Source organism: Cydia fagiglandana, chromosome 16 (genome assembly GCF_963556715.1).
Source record: "Cydia fagiglandana chromosome 16, ilCydFagi1.1, whole genome shotgun sequence".
Classification (NCBI taxonomy): Eukaryota; Metazoa; Arthropoda; class Insecta; order Lepidoptera; family Tortricidae; genus Cydia; species Cydia fagiglandana.
The window spans coordinates 15,035,522-15,057,626 of NC_085947.1; the positions used below are offsets into that span (position 1 = coordinate 15,035,522).

General features: G+C 41.2%; 1 protein-coding gene across 1 annotated transcript; it reads left to right on the plus strand.

Annotated features, from left to right (window-relative positions):
* Positions 1-76: 76 nt before the first annotated feature.
* Positions 77-21,467, plus strand: LOC134672112 (uncharacterized). The gene is made up of 15 exons (XM_063530025.1): positions 77-407; positions 1,677-1,826; positions 3,109-3,247; positions 3,769-3,956; positions 7,076-7,229; positions 8,878-9,035; positions 10,425-10,548; positions 12,371-12,492; positions 12,939-13,053; positions 14,107-14,289; positions 14,824-15,073; positions 16,000-16,203; positions 19,072-19,211; positions 19,892-20,113; positions 20,458-21,467. The coding sequence occupies exons 1-15, from the start codon at positions 145-147 to the stop codon at positions 20,839-20,841; spliced, it is 2,796 nt and encodes a 931-aa protein (XP_063386095.1). The 5' UTR covers positions 77-144; the 3' UTR covers positions 20,842-21,467.
* The last annotated feature ends 638 nt before the right edge of the window (positions 21,468-22,105 follow it).

Genomic DNA, 22,105 nt, shown 5'->3' on the forward strand with positions numbered 1-22,105 from the left:
AATTATCATAAGAAACACACCACTAATCAAACCTTCTTACATAAGGTCGCCGGAAGAATCGGAAGATATATTTTTTTTCTTTTGGAGGGAACTTTAAAAAAGTTTTACATAAAACCGTTACTTACGAAATTACGCGGCATCAAAATGAAGCATAGTTTAGTAAATTCAAATTTCAGCAGAACTTATAACCCAAGTGGTAGACAAAACGCTCTTTCGGACATAAAGCGGCTTTTAACATCTCGAGACCCAACCGCCCAAGAAAAAGGCTGCGGTTATTTGATTGAAGTATTAAGCCGTTACAACAAAGAATCTGATCAGAGGACTCGTCTTGTAGAATATTTATTAGACAATGATATAACAGTCTTTCTCTGCGAAGTCACGTCGAACTTGGATTTAAATTTATTTAGGTAGGACCTGTTTTGTCAAAATGTACCGTTATACCAATTACCATGTCGTCATAAGTCATAAGTTATTTATTTGCGAAAGAATTTCGTTCCTTGGGAAACCTTGGCAAATTAAGTCATCATCATCATCATTTCAGCCTATGTATACGTCCCACTGCTGACCACAGGCCTCCTCTCATGCGCGAGAGGGCTTGGGCTATAGTCGCCACGCTAGCCCAATGCGGATTGGGGACTTCGCATACACCTTTGAATTTCTTCGCAGATGTATGCAGGTTTCCTCACGATGTTTTCCTTCACCGAAAAGCTAGTGGTAAATATCAAATGATATTTCGTACATAAGTTCCGAAAAACTCATTGGTACGAGCCAGGATTTGAACCCGCGACCTCCGGATTGAAAGTCAGACGTCATATCCACTCGGCCACCACTGCTTCCTATAGTTCCTTTTTTTTAGCATTAGAAAGAACTCCACAGAAGCAAGCGTGCAGTTTTTATCAGGTTCTTTAATTGTTAATAATTATTGATTTATCTAATGTAGCATGGTCAATACATATAATTTACTTCAAATTATTACCGCTAAAAGTGCCGGATTTGGAACCACAAGCTTACTTCTGCGAAGTTCTTTCTAATGCTAAAAAAACGGACTATAAGTACATAGGTATATTAGGTATATAAATCAATAAAATAATTAGCGTAGGTACATACCTACAAATCAATATGATATCTATATAGCTCAAGAATAACCCAAGTGGCCAAAATATATTGCAAAACATTATATTTGGATGTTACAATCTATTTGATGTGGACCGCACATTACATGTAGTATTTACCTACCTACCTATCTTCAACTATAGTTCGTTTTTTTAGCATTAGAAAGAACTTCGCAGAAGTAAGCTTGTGGTTCCAAATCCGACACTTTTAGCGGTAATAATTTGAAGTAAATTATATGTATTATATAGCATATACATTACCATGCTACATTAGATTATTCAATAATTATTAACAATTTAAGAGCCTGATAAAAACTGCACGCTTGCTTCTGTGGAGTTCTTTCTAATGCTAAAAAAAACGAACTATACGAACTACTACTTTTGCTGGTTGGGAACGTACTACATTATTTTTTAAGAGGTTGTTAGGTAAGTACCTAATCTTTAGATGTTACGATCTATTTGATACGGACGGTACTTACCTACAATACATAGGTACCTATCTTTTAAACTTGCGAGTTTTGTTTGCAATGTGATCCGTTTTATTCATTTCCCCCGTCCTCGCAGATCATTCGTCCGCTGCGTGCGTTTGCTATGGTGCGCGCGTCTATTCACGGAGCAGCACGCCGCCCAGTGCGCGGCGGCGGCGTTGCGCGCCCTACAGCAACACACTGGCGCTATCGAGCCCATGCATTTCCTCTGTGATCTGCTCAATGGGTGAGTCGAAAGAGGACCTTAGTTTGCGCAGATGCGTATAATGTTCAGCGGCGTTGCGCACTTCAGCAACACACGGGTGCCATCGAGCCCATGCATTTCCTGTGTGACCTGCTCAATGGGTGAGTCGATATTTAACAGGACCTTAGTTTGCGCAGATGCGTCTAATGTTCAGCGGCGTTGCGCACTTCAGCAACACACTCGCGCCATCGAGCCCATGCATTTCCTCTGTGACCTGCTCAATGGGTGAGTCGATATTTAAGAGGACCTTAGTTTGCTCACGATGCGTCTAATGCTCAGCGGCGTTGCGCACTTCAGCAACACACGGGTGCCATCGAGCCCATGCATTTCCTGTGTGACCTGCTCAATGGGTGAGTCGATATTTAAGAGGACCTTAGTTTGCTCAGATGCGTCTAAATGTTCAGCGGCGTTGCGCACTTCAGCTACACACGGGCGCCATCGAGCCCGTGCATTTCCTCTGTGACCTGCTCAATGGGTGAGTCGATATTTAAGAGGACCTTAGTTTGCTCACGATGCGTCTAATGCTCAGCGGCGTTGCGCACTTCAGCAACACACGGGTGCCATCGAGCCCATGCATTTCCTGTGTGACCTGCTCAATGGGTGAGTCGATATTTAAGAGGACCTTAGTTTGCTCAGATGCGTCTAAATGTTCAGCGGCGTTGCGCACTTCAGCTACACACGGGCGCCATCGAGCCCGTGCATTTCCTCTGTGACCTGCTCAATGGGTGAGTCGAAATTTAAGAGGACCTTAGTTTGCTCACGATGCGTCTAATGCTCAGCGGCGTTGCGCACTTCAGCAACACACTCGCGCCATCGAGCCCATGCGTTTTCTCATGTGAGCTAACTCAATGGGTGAGTCGGTATTTGAATAAGTTTGCTATGATACGTTATTCTCAGAGCACCATTCTGGTGCCATTGAGCTAATGCACTTCCTCTGTGACCTGCTCACCGGGTAAGTCGAAATTAAAATGGTTGGTGGGTTTTACAGAGATTATCGATAAAATAGAGAGCTATGCAAGGATGTTGTTAGAGTTGTTAGTGGGCTGGCATTTTTGCTCGGCCGCCGCTGGTGAGAAAAGTAGCAAGCATCTTTTATATAATATAAGCCCATATATACTTGGGAGGGGAGAGGAGAACTTTATATAAATAAGACATCATTCAGTGTGTCGTCTAGGCTTTTATACAGTGGCTTGCTAAGCGTGTCTGGGGACAATAGGCAACATGGAAAAGTTAATATCTACTATCTCTTCAAGTAATTTTCCAGTATATCAGAGTTCAAAGCCAGCCCCGCACTCTCGCCGCACAGCGCGTTCTCCGCGGAGCAGCTGCTCGCCTGCCTCGCGGCCCGGGCGCCCCGCACCAACACCGGCCCCACAGTGCTCGCCAGCGCCCTCGTCCTGCAGGTAGGGTATGCAATGACCGCTCTTCATTATTGGCTACGACAGACAGACAGACTTACCGAACCGGTGTAATGTAATTTTGTTAAAATGAGTCATCATCATCATATCAGCTCTTTATCGCCTACTGCTGAGCATAGGCCTCTCTTCTAGTATGCCACTTGTCCCGACAAGTGGCGTCTTCTTGAGCTAATCTTATTCAGAAGTGACCCGCAATTTTCCGGATGTCGTCCACCCAACAGCTAACGGACGCCAGGTGCTTCTTTCACTTGAAAGCGGCCACTATTCTGTTAACATTTTAGTCCACCTGCCATCACTCTGCCTAGCAACATGTCCCGCCCAATTCCATTCCAGTTTGGTAATGACGAAACCCACGTCATTGCACCTTAGTGCGGCGACGGATTCGACATTCCCTTACTCGATCTTGAAGCTTGATACCGAGCATGGCACGCCCCATGGCTCTCTGTGCTATTTAACCAGTTCTCTTTACGTATCGGTTAGACCCAATTTGTGTTCCATACCTCCAGGCCTTGGTGTCCTACCAGCCAGAGGACCTGGACCTTAGAAGCCAGACGGGGGTAAAACTGGTGGAGGTGCTGGGAGCCTGGTTTGGGCTGCTCGTTGGAAGCTTGAACCACTCGATGCTGACTGGAGATAAGGAGATGTGCGGAATGTTTTTCGCTGTGACGTGTAAACTTGGACTGGATGTTATGAGGTAAGAACACCGATTGCTTGTTTGTCGTAGATTAACGAAACGGACACATTGTTAAAATTATATTTGTGGGTAGACTGGGTTACACTCTGTCCCTAAATATAATTTACTTACTTACTTACTTACTTACTTACTTACTGCCGTGGCGCAGCGACCCGAAGTGGATCTTGGCCTCTGACACTAAGGAACGCTATGCTTCTCTGTCTAGCGCCGTTTCTGTCCAATCGACGGCCGGTACGCAGGAACCAGGAAATCTAGTGGCCGAGCCTAATATAGTAGGAGAAACGAAAGCCTCAAGACTCCGATGGCTCGGGCACGTGGTCCGTATGGGTGAAGATCGAGCGGTTTGGAGAGCGTACTCGGGCCGTCCGGATGGTCGACGACCGGTTGGGCGTCCTAGGTATCGCTGGTGCGATGAGGTCGTGAAAGATCTGAACGAGCTCGGTGCCGTCGATTGGACAGAAACGTCGCTAGACAGAGAAATATAATATAATATAAATTAATTTTACATATGGTCATGGTATGGTTTATCGCCACTCGTATAAAATTTTCTCTTTTTCGCACTTGTATCGTAAATAACTATTGTATCAAGCAGAAACGTCTGTGAACGAATTTTAAGCGTAGAAACAAAACACATTCACACTTTTCCACTTTTAATTTGTTTCTATAGAATACGGTTACGAAGTGACATAGAAATGAATGCGTACTTTATCACAGAAGAAGTAATTTAATAGTACTACCGTACAGAAAGGACATTTCCTACAAACCCGAACTTTGACAGCGGTTCAGGGTCGAATCATGCTATCCCTTTCTAATATATGGCACTATCCCTTTCGGCTATTTAGGGTTGTCAAAAATCAAGTGATTATCTTATCTGTGGTCGTGCACGCAAAAGGAAGTCAAGTGGTGCCAACCCTAATAAATGCTCGGAGTTGTGGAAAGTGTATGTACAAGTATTTACAAGTATATTTACAATAATTATTTTTACATTAATTTACAAATTGCACTGAAGAAGGTAGAGAGGCAATAGTGAGTACTCTCTCCAGGCGGGTGTTATACCTGGGGACCGAAGTCCATTGAGAGTTGGTCGGAAGTTATATATATAGCAACTGACGTTATAACTCCGTAAGCGCGATGTAGGTCTCTCGTGCTAATTGCTTCTAGACATACTATCTTCTTAGCAGTTTGTGCGTTCTAAGCTTCCTAACGCCATCTGTTAGAATATTGTGGCACGGCGTTGGCAGTGACAGCTAGAGGAGCCGCCACATCAGCCCCCCTTTGAGCGGAGGGGTCAGCGACGACGTATGAAGTGTGCAGCGAAACCAAGTGTTGGTGAGTGAGTCACAGGCGAGCAGAGCGGCTCAGAGCCAGTGTGACGAGCGTAGTTGCTCAGAGCCAGAGAGGCGAGCGGAGAGAAAGAGAGAGAGAGAGAAATGGCTTGCTGCGAGGCGGCGTCATCAGGATCTTGAGGTCTTCATGGCTGTCCAATGTCGGAACCAATGTGGTGAGCCGCCACAGAGTAATGAGCCGAGCGGTGCCGAGTTCGACCGAAGTCAGGAGTGTCTCCCCACTGACGTTATCTTAAAAAACAAAACGTCTGTTACAAACTCAGTAAATATAGTGTTTGGTCAATGTTAATGACTTTTATCTGACTTTTTAGCTACTAATACGCCTCAGTGGTGCAAAAACAAAATAATGAAAAATATCATATACAGGGTGATTCATGAGACGTGAGCAGGAATAATCCTGCATACTCAGTAAGTGATAATTGATCGATCACCGTCGTGTTTAGGTGAAACGACCACACTTTTTCCTAGTTTTTAACTTTTTGGTGAGGGCAAATTTAATTCTCTAGAACAATGGTCACCCTACAAGACCTAATTAATAAACATAAAACCTCTTTAACCGTAATGACAGCATTTTGATTACGAAGAAAATAAACTGTCAACTTGAGTGAGATACGAGTTTTCAAAAGTAACTACACCGTAATGACAGTGTTGACATTCAATTTGACACAGATTATCGGTAGTTTAGTATTCTAATTTTAGGGTCACCATGCATGCGGTAAATAAATTAATTACCTCTTTTTTCAACACGACTAGAAAATTAACGTTAACCTCACTAATACTGATACGAAACAGTTGCTTATAATTTACGAAATGCGCAGTGTTAGTCCTGCTCACGTCTCATGAATCACCCTGTATTAGTAAGCCCATTCATAATAAAAAATAATAATAATAATAAGCCCGCAGGGCAGCTTGTGGCGAGCTGTTGGGGAGTAACGACCCCACGGACCCGAGTGCTCCCGAGAGTCGGTCAGGGTCTCCGTCTCCGGCGTGTCTTCGTCGGTCGGAGTGGACCCCAAGGGGACCCGCAGGACTCTCAGCTCTGGCTTGCCTTCATTGGCCGTCCAGAGAGGAGTCGTTAGAGCTATATGCTCCAGGGGTGGAAGTGAAAGATGCATAAGACGCGAGTTGGCACAGTGGCTATTAACAGCCACTGGGTAGAAAGCGGCGCACACCTCTCGACACCCCTGAGCCGCTCACACCGATGTTGCTCCTGGTCGTCTTTACGACGGCAGTTTCAGGGGCCCATCTAGTCAGCGGCGAGTCACCGCCTGCCTCGATGACGGTGTTAACATTGTTATGGCAGGTGTCCGGACCTCTTTTACAATAGCCCAGTCTCATAGTCCACCCAAACTTCAATCCATAGACCGGTATACTGTTCTCTTTTTCTACAATAGTCCCAATGCCTGCTGAGACCGGTTCACGGGTGTCTATTGTTGCACCTGTGAACGGGTTCCAGCAGGCGTTCTACATGACATAAAAGCTCTCCAAGGGGCCTCTACGTGTTGGATCTGTGTCCCCACGCAAGCCTATCAAAAAACCGGGATTATAGGCCCGTGATATCCAAGGAGATAATAATAATAATATCCTCCGGCCCTGCCCCGCTGCCGGCGGCACCCTAGGTTAGGTTTTTTATAATGTGTTTATAATTTTTTTTTTATTGTTTGTAAGTGTTTTTATATTTTACTTTTATATTCATATTATAATTAACCTAACTTAAGAAGAAAAATAAATAAAGAAGATAATATCCTCTAACTTTTGAGACACTATTTTTAGGTTAGCCAAACTACTCAACAGCGGCAAACCAAACCCCAGCTTCGTGCAATCAATTTTGGCGGACGAACAAGAAATAACAGCATCAAAGCAATGTGCTGTCTCACTGAGGGACTCCATACACAGGGTTCTGCTTGGACTTGTTGGCTTTACTAAGGTACGTCTTCTTCTTCCTTGTCGTATCCTCATGGCTGAGGGACGTGACGAATGCGGACACATTTCACCAGCGCTCTCCAAGCCGCTCTGTCTTGGGCCCAGTGCATGCTAGCCTGCAATGTGGCGTTTGTCTCTGACGTTATTCTGTCCGCCCAACGCGTGGCCATACGTCCACCCCTACGCTTCCTTGCCATGCGGCCAGTAATAAGGAGCTTTTCCAGGCTATCTGGCCCTGTCCAGCTCAGATGGCCGAAGAAACCAAGTACACGTTGGGAGCAAACAGTGCTGTGGATCCTGCCTCCGCTTTCCATTTTTAGGGTTCCGTACCCAAAGGGTAAAACGGGACCCTATTACTGACTCCGCTGTCCGTCCGTCCGTCCGTCTGTCACCAGGCTGTATCTCACGAACCGTGATAGCTAGACAGTTGAAATTTTCACAGATGATGTATTTCTGTTGCCGCTATAACAACAAATACTAAACAGTACGGAACCCTCGGTGGGTGAGTCCGACTCGGTTTTTTTTCTTATAGCAGCTCTTCTCTTCTCCCTATCGGTTGCTTTGTAGCGTCCGAGACCTTTGCGCATTATATCCAACCATGGTCGTGATAGTCCAAGGTCACCTTAGTCGGGGCGCGTTGAACCTCCGTCTACTTACCTACATGGTTGGAAACCACTAGGTACTAGGTACTAGGTACCTATTGGAAGCTTAGTCGGCGACCGTTATCACTATGGGCTATGGGTAACAACTTTGATCTAACGATTCTCGGTACCTTATTTTATTTTCTTAGCTATTTTAATAGTAAATTATCAAGTCACAAATAAGGGATAGAAAAACGTAAAAACGCTTTTATACAAATCTAAGTTGGCAACAGCTTGCTAAAAGCGTGTTTCCATTGGTCAGCCCTGTGTCAAACGCATAGACATAATATATATATAGACGGTGTCTCAGCGAGCTGTCACTGTTGCCACTTTTGTTTAGTGTACGATTAACAATGAGGCCCACGTTGCTGTAGCCATGTCGATAAAGTCATATCGATAAACTATCGACATTTCTTGCAATTTTAATTTTACTTCAAAGGCTTAACGATACCTAAAATGACCAAAAACGCTTTTATTCTTTATTGTGGTTATCAGATCACAATTTTATAGTCACGCCCCAGCAGGGAACCAAGGGAAAGTTCAGATATTTAATTGAAATACATAAATACCTCCTAAAATAGGTGTTCCACAATAATTGAATTATATTATTATATTATAATATATTCATTATCCATTAGCATTTCAATTATGTTTATGTTTAACGAAGATATTGAAGCTTCAATTAATCGCTATTTCGTTCCGCTGTGTAGCGTTTATCGATATATAACATGATTAAAATCGACTTTTCACATCCCTAAAAGAGCACACATATACGCTTTTACGCACACATACACAGCCTGGGCGCATCAAGAAAGGCAACACTTGATTTGAAGTCCACCTTGTCAACAGTATGGTTGTCCTTTTTTGACAAACGGCATTTTAAAAGAGCGAGGAGAGAGAAATGATACTAGTTGCTGCGTCGTGAAAGAGAACAGAAAAGGTTGGGCCCTTGGTCAAACGCATCGATGTTGCCAGTTTCCACCTGCAAAAAATATCTATTATAATTTCTAGGAAAATCAAGGTCAGCTTTCCACAGAAGAATACGGAGTGTTCCTGAAGTTTATGTTGAGCTTCTTGTACGACGCGGCCTCTGAACAACTGCCAGAATTCTGTGACGTATTGTTCTCCAAAGGATACCTGATTATGCTGCCACAGTGTCAAATCGATAGGTAGGAGGTGAAAATGTTAGTTATTAAAATATTGATGTAAACGTAAAACGAAAAAAGGAGGTAGTTAGGTACTTAAAACACACAGCTCATGGCTCCTCTACACCAGCGGTCTGCAACCAGCGGCCCCGCGCGCCTCATTATGCGGCCCGCGAACCTCTCACTTGCGGCCCGCGAGCCTCCCTGGCTATTTTGTATGTATAAATATTAACAAAGTGCGGCCCGCGTCCACTTCGTTAACTGCTATGTGGCCTTGGCTGCTAAAAGGTTGCCGACCGCTGCTCTACACGATGGGCCAGCGCCGGCCACTCCAAGGGACGCATTTATGCGTTAGAGGGAGCAAGTGATATTGCTATCCCATTCTACCGCATGGCTGCGTCCCTTGGAGTGGCCGGCGCTGGCCCATCGTGTAGAGGAGCCCTCATACTCGTACATTTTATGCATTTGACAAGTATGGCTACCTCTATGCAGTAGGTACCTTTAAGCACCATCTACTGCTGGGGTAGATTTGGTAGGTAGGTGGTAGAGTCAGACCAAAGCTAAGTTGGCAGCGATTTTGAAAGCACAGAATGTGCCAGGGTGTAAAGTAAACGTCGTAATTTCGTAGAAGTTTGACGTTTAAAATAACATTACCACAGGTCTGAGCGGCATCCACGAAAACCGAAATTCGCAAAATGCGGGGATCTTTCTCTTTTACTCCAATGAAGGCGTAATTAGAGTGACAGAGAAAAATCCCCGCAATTTGCGAACTTCGATTTTCGCGGTTTATATAGCCCTGAGCTATCCAAATCGCTTGCAACTTAGCTTTGCTCTGACTCTAACTACAATATTTTGCACTTACTACTGTAGTACTGTACCCGTATTCTAGTGGGTACTTTTACACTTACATAAAAATAAATACCGTAAAACGGGGTGAGTAGGTTTCGCGGTGAGAGTTGGGTTATGAATGGGGAGAGAAGGTTTGAGAGGGGGGTGAGAAGGGATTTTAAGGCTAGGTAGTTAGGTACTGCTACAAAAATAATGTATGTATTCCAATTTAAAATGGGGCTATAGTAATACGCACAATAAAAAAAAAATCGATCCAACAATCTTCCAAAAACACCTTTGTATGAAAAACCCTCTCACCCCAAATAAGAGGTACTACGGGGTGAGGTGGGTTTTTCTCTTTATCGTCAAAATTATGAAATGGAACTACCCAAAATATCATACAAACTAAAATACAAACGTCCGAACCACTTATTATAACTATACACCATTCAGTTTCCACATGTAAAAATAAAATTTTATCGAGGTTTGAGAGTCAAATTTCACCCAACTCACCCCATTTTACGGTACTAAACAAAACATTAGCTTACATCATACTAGTACTAGATGTATCCCTTACTGTTTCAGAAACGATATGACCGTGCGCAATGTGAGCACCCTAATACTCGGTGAAATGCTGAAAGGTTTAGCTCAGAAGTACCTAGAAGTCGACTCTGGGTCAGACAACTACACTAGTGCCAGAGATATACATGTCAGTATTACTATGTGATCCTACTATAGCACAGAATAAATAGTACTATAGTTCGTTTTTTTAGCATTAGAAATAAGGTAAACAATCTTGATGTGTCTTTTAATTAAAAAACACATTTTAAAAATAAGTTACGGCAAATATGTCACAATTATGAATCTAATCAGATCATTTGTATTCTTCTGCTTTCATAAGTAATAGTTTTTGATTTTTAAAAAGCGTTTTTACAATTAAAAGACATGTCAAGATCGCTAACCTTCTTGCAACTTCTTTCTAATGCTAAAAAAAACAAACTATAAGTACAGGAGACTCACTCTCTAACAAAACGCGTCTGTTACGATCAGCACAGATGTGGCCGCTAGGTGGCGACAGCGCCACGCGCGGCTTATGGCAAACCCCAAAATTCGGGCCGAACGGATGTACTTTTAGCTACCTGTAGCAAAGCGACGAAATCGCGGAGTGACCACTTTGGCGCGACTACTAGCGCCATCTAAATCTATTAACTTGAACTATTTTGGTTATGCCATTCATGGCTGGAGGGCGTTAGTAGTACCTGGGATGCTGGGATAGATGTTTTAGTATTTTGGGTGGTATGATACCTGTCCAATTTCTTTGTAAAATGTCATTGCGTCTCACTCTCCCATTAAGCAAAGTATGAGACGAAATACACATTGGGCCAAGATATTGGACAGATGGAATACCACCCTATTACCTGTTTCCGCTCTATACACTGAACTTGGTCTGATATTTCAATATCTGCATTGGTCAGATATTGACAAAAGGGCTACTTTCTAATACTTTCTTTAATGGTATCATATTCTGAAAAACGTTTTTGTGCTTGAGAATTACCACCCTGGTAGTACTACTAGCGCCATTTCAGTACTATAATTTAAACTTTTATACTACCGATATTCATCGCTTGAGGACGCTAGTAGTACTATAATTTTCACAGATTGATGGATGTTTCATAACTTTCATGTACCCAATTTCTATGTCGTAAAAATATTACAATATATTTAGTCTTCTTTAACCTTGATTTGTACTGTTTTAGCTATACGTGGTACGTGCAGCATTAAAATTTGTTGTAACAGCTGTAAATCGTTAGTTCTCCTACTCCTTGATAGATGGCGCTAATAGTATAGCATCTTCTATGTTATATAGTGGTATTTATATTAAAAAAATAAAATAACTATGTTTACACATGTCATTTAACTTAAGCAGACACATAAATGTGTTTTACAGTACATATGGTCCTATTTTCCCACACTATTGCGTAAAATAGCACTTTACGTGCGTATGTCAAAAGTTTAAAGGGCCATGTAAGTACTGTAAAACGCTGTACGATACACGTGCGAATAGGTAATTCGCAACTCGTGTTATTTCCTCTTTTTCGCACTTGTATCGTAAATAACTTATTTTTTAAACATGAAGTAGCAATTGAAGGAATGAATAAGAATACATTAGAGTTGATTAGAGTACATTTTAAACAAAGGGGGTGAGATTAAAATGTTTTAACACATATGTATGTTAGTTATCTTAGGTATTGAGGTAAAAAGGTACCTAAGATTATGCAGTATCAACTATGAACCAAAGAGAATTTCAAGTAATTTTTTGGTAAAGTATTTATTTTTCATGTTTAAAGATGTATGTACTTACTCCCTTATTCATAATAAACGCGCTACAAATCTCAATTAGCTAATAATCGTTTGTCCTTATCTGTCATTTTGACTTATGTATTTGTAAGAAAGGGATAAAACATAATTTAACTAAATCAGGCCCGTAAAGTTTTCTGAATAAGGGGGCTATTGTTTGTTAATATTTACAGATGGGCTTGGTGGAACTGCAGAATGGAATAGAGCGGCCGCACAACATCGGGGACCAGCTACAAAAGAGACACCCATACAGCTTGCTCGTCTACATTTACTTCTATTGCCAATCTTCGGACAAGTATTATGGACAATACAATTTATTTTATGCTACTATACACATTCGTGGCTTTCCATCGCAGAAGGGTCCTTTTGCTTCGAGTGTAATAATTACCTTTTTATCTGAAATTCCAACAAAAATTCTGATAGAATGCTCCATATTGCGGATGAAGCGTAAGGACCCTTCTCTAATGGAGAGCCACATTTTTTTAGTCTAAAAAAGCTTTTTTTCCATCTATGTATTTTGAAATTACATATTTCTTTACCTACAAAATACCACTTTCCGGGTACTAGTAGCACCATCTTATCCTTCATATTTGAACTATTTTAGTTACGCTACTCATAACTAGAGGGCGTTAGTAGTACGATGGTTATAACAGTTTTCCGGGTATTTCATGTAGTTACATTTGTCCAGTTACCCAATTTTGGACTTTCTGTCTATACCCGTAACGTCTATATTTCTTTCAGTCCCGGAGAAGCAACGGCGCCGCTGTTGCCGTACCTGATGGAGCACATACTCCGCTTGCCAAACAACTTTACGCCACCTCCGTACATAATAAAGGCTCTTTGGCTAGTTTTTGCAGTTAGTTTAGTACCCTATTACCACGATATATATTCCTTGAATGAAAAATCTGGACCTGACATTTTCTGGACTCTATATGACTCTATTTGACTCGAGAGGCTCGAGAGCGCTGGTGGCCAAGCGGTAAGAGAGTGCGACTTTCAATCCGGAGGTCGAGGGTTCAAACCTCGGCTCGCACCAATGAGTTTTTCGGAACTTATGTGCGAAATATCATTTGATATTTAGGTACTTAATGCCTACGTCAAATCATGGGATTAGTTGTCAAGCGGACCCTAGGCTCCCATGAGCCTTGGCAAAAATGCCGGGATAACGCGAGGAAGAAGAAGATATTTGACTCGAGACAGCTGAGACCGTGATAGCAATTGATAGGTTCCAGCCGAGACCGTGAATCAGTATGAGTATGACTTTAATTTTAATGTCAATAGCGACTATACTGTGAGATGAAAGCTCCGATACCTATTTATGACAGTAAAATTGTGTCGCTTAACTTCAAACTCGGGTAAATCCATTCGACCCTCTCAGCAGAGATATATATAACTACGTATAAGATAAAAAAAGTCTAAGAAAAAAAGGTGCCTCGGAAATCAAGAAAAAGTCATTCTCGAATAGATGGCGCACATACCTTTGGCCTATTCTCGGCTAGATGGCGTTGACGGCACCGTTTGATATTTAACAATTTTAACACATATCAGTGAAAGAACATGGGTCAGTATGGAACAATAAAAATTAAAAATCATTTATCTGTAAACATATTTTGATTAATTTATATATTTATATATTTTCAATTTTATTTTAAGTTTTAATCGTGTTTCGATAGATGGCAGTAAATGTATCTATTCTCTTTGCTCGCAGCAAATATCTACCCTATTACCAAAATCGCATAATCTGACAAATGGATTTGCCCGAGTTTGAAGTTAAGCGACTCAATTGAAATAGTCAACAATTATTCAATTCATTTTAGGCGAAAATTAACCCTTGGATTTTTTTTGCGTCACACACAATTTACCTACTACATGAAAAATAATGTTAATTTTTCATTCATTTTCCCAAAAGATGTCTTCGATATCATCTGGCACGCTATCCTCCCTGAACGAGAGAGTGTATCTAGAGAAAGCCACAGACCGCCTCATTTCCATGCTGCGCCCGGAACCCTCGCTGTATTACACGCATAACCCGGCTCTGCTGCTGTGGGCCTTCATCTCGCGTCGGATTCATGAAAAAGTTCGGCTGCAAGTGGTAATAATCCTGAATGATTTATAATATTTCTAGACGGCCGACTAGAGGTACCCAGAAAAAGTTACGGAGCCCCTGAACATTTAGCTTGGAAGCCATGGGCGTCGCCAGCCCATGGGCTAGGGGGGAGGGCAGTTGCTATGATATGACCGATGGCCAAGGGGAGGGGGAGGTGCATTCATGTAGTTATAAATTTTATTCTCTAGGGGGAGGCAGCTGCTTCCTCCTACCACCCCTGGCGACGCCCTTTTCTGGAACTGGAACCTTCCTTTTATTACACGCACAACCCTGCTCTGCTACTGTGGCCATTTATATCTGAACAAGTTTGGATAGAAAGAAGAATTTGGTAAATTAGTGTAAAAGAATATCGTAGATTACCTAATCACATAATACTTCATAATAGATATTTAATGTTACCTAGTTGAATTCAATTTAATAATAAAAATATTATTGGTTTCTATTCTAACTCATTAATAATAAATCCACTTGCAACGCTCGAAATACGAAATAAAAACCACTAATAACTGAACATTTTAGCTATCCCAATGGTTCAAGATTGAAGACTCCTTACCATCAGAACTGATCTCCGACCCCGGCGTATGGGAGCTTCTCCTCAGCATTCTCACATCTAGCACGGACGCTCAAGTTCTGCAGAACTGCAACAAAACCATCTATAGTTGTCTGGAAGAAATAGATGATGACGGGAAAGAGGAATTTGGGCTGATAGTTTGGCCTATGCTGCCCGAAGTGCTGGCCAAAGCATTGATAGACTTCGATTGTTCGATTGGTAGGTGTCTAAGTAATCCAGTTAGAAAAATGTGGTTTTCCATCACAGAAGGGTCCTTATGCTTCAAGTGCAATAAGAACCGTTTTATCTGAAATTCCTACAGAAATTTTGATAAATGGTCCTTATTGCACTTGAAGCATAAGGACCGTTCTCACTTATTTTAACTATACAATATTAGACTGAGGTAAAGCCAAAAATGTTTACAGGTAGTGTAATGTGTGAACAAAATGATCAGCTGTTGGCAATTTTTTACCTTCCACCTTTTAGGAGACCAACATATGCTACCTTCTAGAGCTATCCCCTGCGCTTGTCCCGGTAGACCTTTCCAGAGACGACGCTCTTTACCTTAAGCTAGCTGCCCTCACAACAGTCACAGTCACAACAGCTATATTCACTATGGACCGACGCCTATGTACTTCCAGGCTGTACCTTTCCAGAGACCAACATATGCTACCTCCTAGAGCTTTCCTCCGCTCTAGTCCCTGAAGAACTCGATGACGCTCTGTGTCTTAAGCTAGCTGTCCTCACAACAGTCACAGTCACAACAGCTATATTCACTATGGACCGACGCCTATGTACTTCCACGCTGTACCTTTCCAGAGACCAACATATGCTACCTCCTAGAGCTTTCCTCCGCTCTAGTCCCTGAAGAACTCGATGACGCTCTGTGTCTTAAGCTAGCTGTCCTCACAACAGTCACAGTCACAACAGCTATATTCACTATGGACCGACGCCTATGTACTTCCACGCTGTACCTTTCCAGAGACCAACATATGCTACCTCCTAGAGCTTTCCTCCGCTCTAGTCCCTGAAGAACTCGATGACGCTCTGTGTCTTAAGCTAGCTGTCCTCACAACAGTCACAGTCACAACAGCTATATTCACTATGGACCGACGCCTATGTACTTCCACGCTGTACCTTTCCAGAGACCAACATATGCTACCTCCTAGAGCTTTCCTCCGCTCTAGTCCCTGAAGAGCTCGACGACGCCCTTTGCCTTAAGCTAGCTGTCCTGACAACGGCTATGTTCACTAAGGACCGGGACGAGGCGCGGTACGACTATGAATTCGCTTGCCTCAGGCTGAGCCTGTATTTGTTGAGTTTTGCTAACAAGCAGAACGATAATAGAGGTAAGAAATTTATTTAATCTTGATCATCAGTCCTTAATTCGAGATGTCGAGCAACCAATCATGAGAAGTGACTACAATTTTCGGGAAATCCTAAACTAGATTCTTCTCCCTATCTTTGCTTTTTCTGTTGCACCCTACAGCACCTCTAGCACATCTTGCATCCGCGACTTAGACCGCGACTCGAGTCGCCATTCCCGCGGCTGTCAAATCTGTCGATTTCCGTAGCATAACTTGTACCCGCGACTGCAACAGCCGCGTAGAGAACTCAAAGTCGCGGCGCGACTCGTCAGTGTTACCCGGCGAAATCAAAGTCTAAACAAATCGATATTTGCAAGTGGCAACACTGAATCGGAAACCAGGGATGCGCTAAATCATTCGTTCTTTGGTGGTAAAAAATCTAGTTTTTTGTCGATGGTTAAGTTTTTCTTGTCAAAGTCAAGGAACTTTCAAATTTTGTCAACATTTAATTACGGGAAAAATATGAAAAAATGTAAGTAATCGAGCCTTATATAATTAATATTGATAATATTCCTTAAAATATATAATGTTTAAAAATTTCTGTTTAATAAACCTTTTAAATAAAATATTTTTGTAAGTAACTATAATAATGGAATTGCTATTATTGGGTTTGTTCTCATATTCCTGTTGTAAATTGTGTTTTTTTTCAGAATTAGTTCAGCATTATCCTAGACACGATTGATATCCCAGCACCCAAAGGAAAATATTATTAACAGGAACGTGCCAACGGGACCCGAAGTGGAGATTCAGGAAAAGAAACACACTAGGCAAGCTTGTAGGTTTCAAACGCGGAGCTGTCCCCTTTTCTAAATTAACTAAGATGTGAGAAGCGCTTTAGCTTTAAGAACACCACCGACGAAGTGAACTATTAATAATAACCCTAATGGTTATGGCGTACACTAAGCTGCCACAGTAACTCTCAAATAAGTTTCATATAGTTTTTCTTGTGCCAATAATGGATGGCATGTGTGTGTACTGTGTACCTAACTGTTTATGATTTGACAAATTGATATGAGAAGCTTATTTCATAGTCCTCGATGAAGTCATGACCATTTTACTGTCTTGTTTATAAACCAATTTTCTTTCCAGGGTGATATTTAATTGTCCTACGCCGCATGTCGAAGAAAAAGGAAGAGAGAAAATACTTTTCAAGGGTAATAAAGAAGATTCTTACAATTTCTCTATAGTGGTTCTAGATGTTAATATATATTTGGTTTAATAATAAGAAGTCGAATATTGCAAGAATATATAAGGCAAAGAAATATACTATTAATTTAAATATTGTTTTTTTTTCTCTCCTGTATTTTTACCTGAAAAGAAACATAAATAAAGTAGGTAGGTAAGTACCTAGAACTCCTAGAAGCCATGATTAATTAGCTCCCCAAGGCCCACTTCATACCTAATGCTGACAGCAACGTATCATAGCATGATCGTATCAGGCCCTGTCAAACATGAAGTGAAACATCTAGAACACGGGTTTGATCTAGAGGAGTTTCAATATGGTAGACCATATGATAACCGTACCTATGCTACCTACGCAGACTATGACATGAGCGTAATAACTCCTTCAAAATGTTGTTGGTCGGCTCGGTCCAGTCACGTCACGGTATGGTGTTGGCAGGGGACGGAATGGTTTAGTGGGTGATGACTGATAATATTTCATACAAAGCATGATTTTGAGCCGGACATGATCCTGTTATAGCCACGTATTACATCATTCTGTTACAGTACGATGCAGCGGGCACAGGCCACATGTAGGTATGTTTTGTTGAAGTCGAGGAAGGTTCCAAACGGTACCTAAATAGTAAGAGATTGTTGAAATTAGACATCTAACCGTGATCCTAAATATTACTACTAAGACTATGGCTTACTTAATAAGTTGGATAGTTTGTTTTGAACATTTGTACCTACCCACCTCATCGGCTTCATTTATGTACAAGCAAGCGGGCTCCGTTGTTAGGTTGATGAAAGTTTTGTGTAAGGAAGTCTTAGGATTACTTTTACAAACTTACGAACCTGAATTGAAATTTAAAAATCCTACATATGTACCTAATTACTTAATTGAGTACCTACAAACTAGCTGTTTGAAATTAAAGTTGTAAACATGATGGGTGTGGTACTTGTAGGTATCACCGTGCATAATCAATATAAGAGTGCGTAAAGCGCATTTAGTGATTGTTCCATACTTCCTTATTCCTTAGGGCAATAAGTAATTATACAAATTATATTATTACATAATATATGAAACTTGTTTTTAAGTTATAATTATCATGAGTTTAGTTACAAAAGTACAAGCAAACCACCCGCGAGAGCGAGTCGCGTTATAAAGTCGCGTAGACTTCGACTCGCGGATTGACATAAAGACGAGAGAATATTTTGTCTCAAAATAGCCAGTTGTGCTACGGATTTTAGTTCAAAGTCGCGATCGTTGTCATTTTCTGACAGTGACACCTGATCGCGAGTTTGTCGCGGCTCTCGCGCGTGAGTTGTGCTGCCAACACGCGACAAGCCGCCAAGTCGCGCCGATCTGTCACTTCTCACGCCTGTCGCGGCCAGTTGTGCTAGAGGTGCTGGAATCACTAATCCACTAAGGCACCCTATCCAATAATAGATATAAGCTCTAGTCTTTACGGAAGAGATTGTTATATGGCTTTCTAACCCACAGGGAAAGTTTCCTCACGATGTTTTCCTTCACCGAAAAACGATTGGTAAATTTCATATGACATTTTGTGTATAAGTTTGAATTCAATATTAGTATATTACTAGTAACCGTAAGTAAGTTAAAGGATGTTATATAAGATTGATCTCTACGTTTCTCCATTAATTAGATATGTTTAAATGAACCCCCAGTGTTAGTGACATACATAAACCGCGCTGGCTTCCTTCCTCGTCTGCTCTCCACAACCAACAGCATGGATACCAGAGTTGCCTGTATCGCCCTACAGCTGCTCTCATACATCGTGCATTACTTCACTAAGAATAATTATCAAGTAAGACTCTCGGTTGCAACATAGACTGAATTTATTGTTTCTAAAGTCGTAGTTTTGCGACTTTTGCCGCCGAGAAGGCCGCCTTTTGCAGGCAGGAACCGACCCCATGAAAGGAAAAAAAATGAATGGAAATTTAATGTGGGCTGGTTCCCTTTTGTAGAACAACGTCCAATTTTAAACAGTTTTTTTTTATATTTTCGCCCCAAAAACGCACGACATTCCACATTCTCTGTTTTAAAACAGTAGGTACTTACCCATAGTCATGCCATGCCATTCCTTGGACAGTCACCATCAGATATATCGGAACGGCCGTGGTGCTCACAAATATGAACACGCACTCTAACGCTTTGACAATAGAGGCGTGTTTAGATATTTGTGAGCACCTTGCCCGCTCCGATATATCTGATGGCGATTGGACCTTCCTACTATTACTCCTACTGGCTGTATTTCATTTTACATAACCGTATTAGTAAAAATTTACCATATGATGACTGCCACGTACATCATGAATGTGAAGCTTGAAAATTTCTTTTATTCGCTTCAGCGGACTTACTATGCAACAGTATGTTCATCTGACTCACAGTGTTTCTTTTAGCTCCTACTTTTACTGTATTAGTAATCGCAATGATGTTATTTACCACTCTTATATGACGTTATCAATATTTTTATGCGTGTTACAGCCAAAATCCCTCCTCCAAATCCAATCCCACCAAATAATCAAGTCCCTCCGGGATGACAGCAGTTCAGAGCGCGGGGCATCTCTGCTTCAACTACTGTACATGGTTCTCAACTCCGGGCCAAATTCACCTCTCGTCCTGTCTTGTGACTTGGAGGTTTCTAATGAGCAACAGTATGATGCGTTACGGGCTCTGATGTTGAGGATTCAGATGCTATGCTGTAAGGTTAGTATAAACACAGAATAAATAATAGTACTTGGTACGACTCACTCTCTAACAAAACGCGTCTGTTACGATCGCACAGAATCTGTGTGATCGTAACAGACGGATATGGCCGCTAGGTGACGACAGCGCCACGCGCGGGTTATGGCTATCCCCAAAATTGGGGTGGAATGGAACGGATGTACTTTTAGCTACCTGTAGCAAAGCGACGAAATCGCGGAGTGAGCCACGCCTGGTATAAATTACAATCCGATCTCTGAACCCTGAAGCAATTGGATATTAATTATATAGCCACTGGATATACCGGTATTTTGCCTTTCACAATATAATTATGACTCTTGACACAGGAATCTAAAAACCAACCCTCCGGCGCTTGGAAAACCCTCGGCGCCATATTCAGACACGGCATTTTCAACAAAAGCGACTGCAAGCTTGTCGCCACACTGACATCGCAGCCATGGACGCACACCCTCATACACTTCCAAATAACACAGGAGATCACCGAAGACTTCTTAGCCTTCACACAAACATGGCTAAATCTTATGAAGATCACGTTGAAAAACTCTAGAGAAAAGAAGAGAGGTAGGTTGTCTAAGCAGAGTTTGGTTTGTAAGACGCTGTTGTTGATAAAAAAGTATCTGGTAGTTGAAGATGAAGACGAAGTTGATGTTAAGCAGAAAATTTTGGGAACTGTTAATGAGATTTTAGATGATTCGGATTTGAATGTTTAACGTTTAATTATTATCTTATTCTTTTTATATTCGCACATACCTAGTTATAGAGAATCTAGAGTGCTGTACAAGATTATTTTTGACAGGTCATAACATCACGAACTACATATGTGATATGATCTTGTGATTTTATAGGTATATTTGCCAGATAGTTTATTATTAATTTAATGGCATTGGAAAGCCATGACAGTTCTACAGTGACATTTCTACTCATGACCAAAATGGTCATGTCAAAAACTACTTGTAGAATAGGTCAAATCGTGCCTTACAAGTTTATTTAGGTACTTAATTGTTTTAGTTCTATTTTTTATTTTTAATGCTAATTTGTCTCCATATTTGCAGAAACCTTGGTTTCTTCCTTTAGATTCGACTGATTGAGCATAAGTAAATAAGTTTGATTTGTTACCTTACCAGTTACAACGATTTTCCAACGTCGATTGAGTAACTAAATGTAATGTAACGAAATTATACTTTCTACTTTTACGTGGTTTAAGGTGCAGTCATTATATACTTAGTATACTTACCCTGTCGAGTCTGTCTGATAGGATTAGGAAGTGATATTGTTATTTAACAGCATAATTTGTAACAATCAATTACACGTTACTCAATGTATCATAACAACTGAATAACTGTGAACCAAAGGTGGAAAATTAATTCCGATTATTAAGTTAATAAAATAATAAAGCTATCATCACAAGTATATGTTGTTTTATTTATTAAGTCTAGTTTATAAAAAAAAAACATCGTAAAGTTTGCATACGTTTCTTTAATGGTCGAATAGGCATTATTACTCGACTCGGTTACCTACTAACTACATTTTATAAATTACTAAAATACAATTAAAATAGTATTTCAGCTCTAATTAATGAGTTTAAGTAAGTACATTAAAGTTTTGCTAATTTTACGCTCCGCAATGCTTACTTATCTTAATATCATCGAAAATATCAAAGTGACCTAGCGTTTTCAGGCTTAAATTGATAATCAATAAACCCTACACAAAAACGTAACACGCGCAGTTTGCAAAAGTACTAATTAACTTTCTATTTCTATCGATTGCCCAAAATATTCCGGAACTACTTTCCATGCCTCATACTTTCCAAAGGACGAGAGAAATTATAGCAAAGTACTCATACATGCGCGCGGCACTTGCTATGAATAAAAATGAGCGAGGAAAGCCGAGCCGATAGTTATTATTTATTTATCGGCATGAAACTATATCATTTGTATGCGAAATCGTCCTTTAAAGGCGAGGGCGATGTGGAGG